General features: G+C 51.2%; 1 protein-coding gene across 2 annotated transcripts in view; it reads left to right on the top strand.

Annotated features, from left to right (window-relative positions):
• The window catches only part of CIAPIN1 (cytokine induced apoptosis inhibitor 1), a 5,414-nt gene that overhangs the window by 1,295 nt on the left and 3,322 nt on the right, over positions 1–797 (top strand). For both annotated transcript variants that reach the window (XM_072422726.1, XM_072422727.1), the window contains exons 3-4: positions 82–234; positions 390–466. In XM_072422726.1, coding sequence (XP_072278827.1) covers positions 82–234; positions 390–466 — 230 coding nt within the window. The remainder of the gene's footprint in view (positions 1–81; positions 235–389; positions 467–797) is intronic.

Below are 797 nucleotides of genomic sequence, written 5' to 3'. Positions count from 1 at the left end.
CCCCCCCATGTATTTATTGGTATGTCTGGGGTATTAGGAGATTTGCCCGCCCCCCTCATGTATTGTATTTTCTGCCCCCAGCGGCTCACCGTGACTCCAGCTTTGATGTGGCCCTCCTTGGTTTGGTCCCTGGTAGTAGAACCGTTCATAGTGCTGAGGTTTTGGCAGATGCAGCGCGGATCCTGAAGCCGGGGGGTTCGCTCGTCATCCAGGAAGTGGTGGATCTCCGGGCCGGTGAGATTTCTGCTATGGAATTTCTAATCTCTGTCTGGCTTGTGCTCCCCCTCCCCCATATGATGATGTCACACCAGGGGCAGATTTATGGGGAAAGCCCTCTCTGTAATTTGCAGCCATTAATATTAGCTCATGCTGCTTTGTGTCTTTATTAGATGGCAGCGGCCGGCTCCGCTCACCAGACCTTCTCTTCTCTGCTCTCACCCTTTCTGGGATGATTGGGGTGACTCAGGTAAGTGATCATCCTATTGGAGGCACACAGCTGAAAGGAAAGATCATCCTTACATTTTATGCCTTGTGAGAAGATGCAGACGAGTGAAGTGTGGCCATGAAATAGCCGATTTTATATTCTGCATTATAACGAAGAGATCCGAGGATTTCCAGATCATTCTCAACACATCCCCACACCCGCTCCCCCTACAACATCCTTCTCTGCCCATTGCCACCTACTATAGACATGATGTCTCTGCTCAGGGGCCCCTCCAACCATACCCACCCCTTCCACCTGTAAATCTGCCCACCGAGCCACTCCAACCATACCCACCCCTTCTACCTGTAAATCT

This window comes from Pyxicephalus adspersus, chromosome 9 (genome assembly GCF_032062135.1).
Source record: "Pyxicephalus adspersus chromosome 9, UCB_Pads_2.0, whole genome shotgun sequence".
Taxonomy (NCBI): Eukaryota; Metazoa; Chordata; class Amphibia; order Anura; family Pyxicephalidae; genus Pyxicephalus; species Pyxicephalus adspersus.
This window is presented reverse-complemented; position numbering and strand designations above follow the sequence as displayed.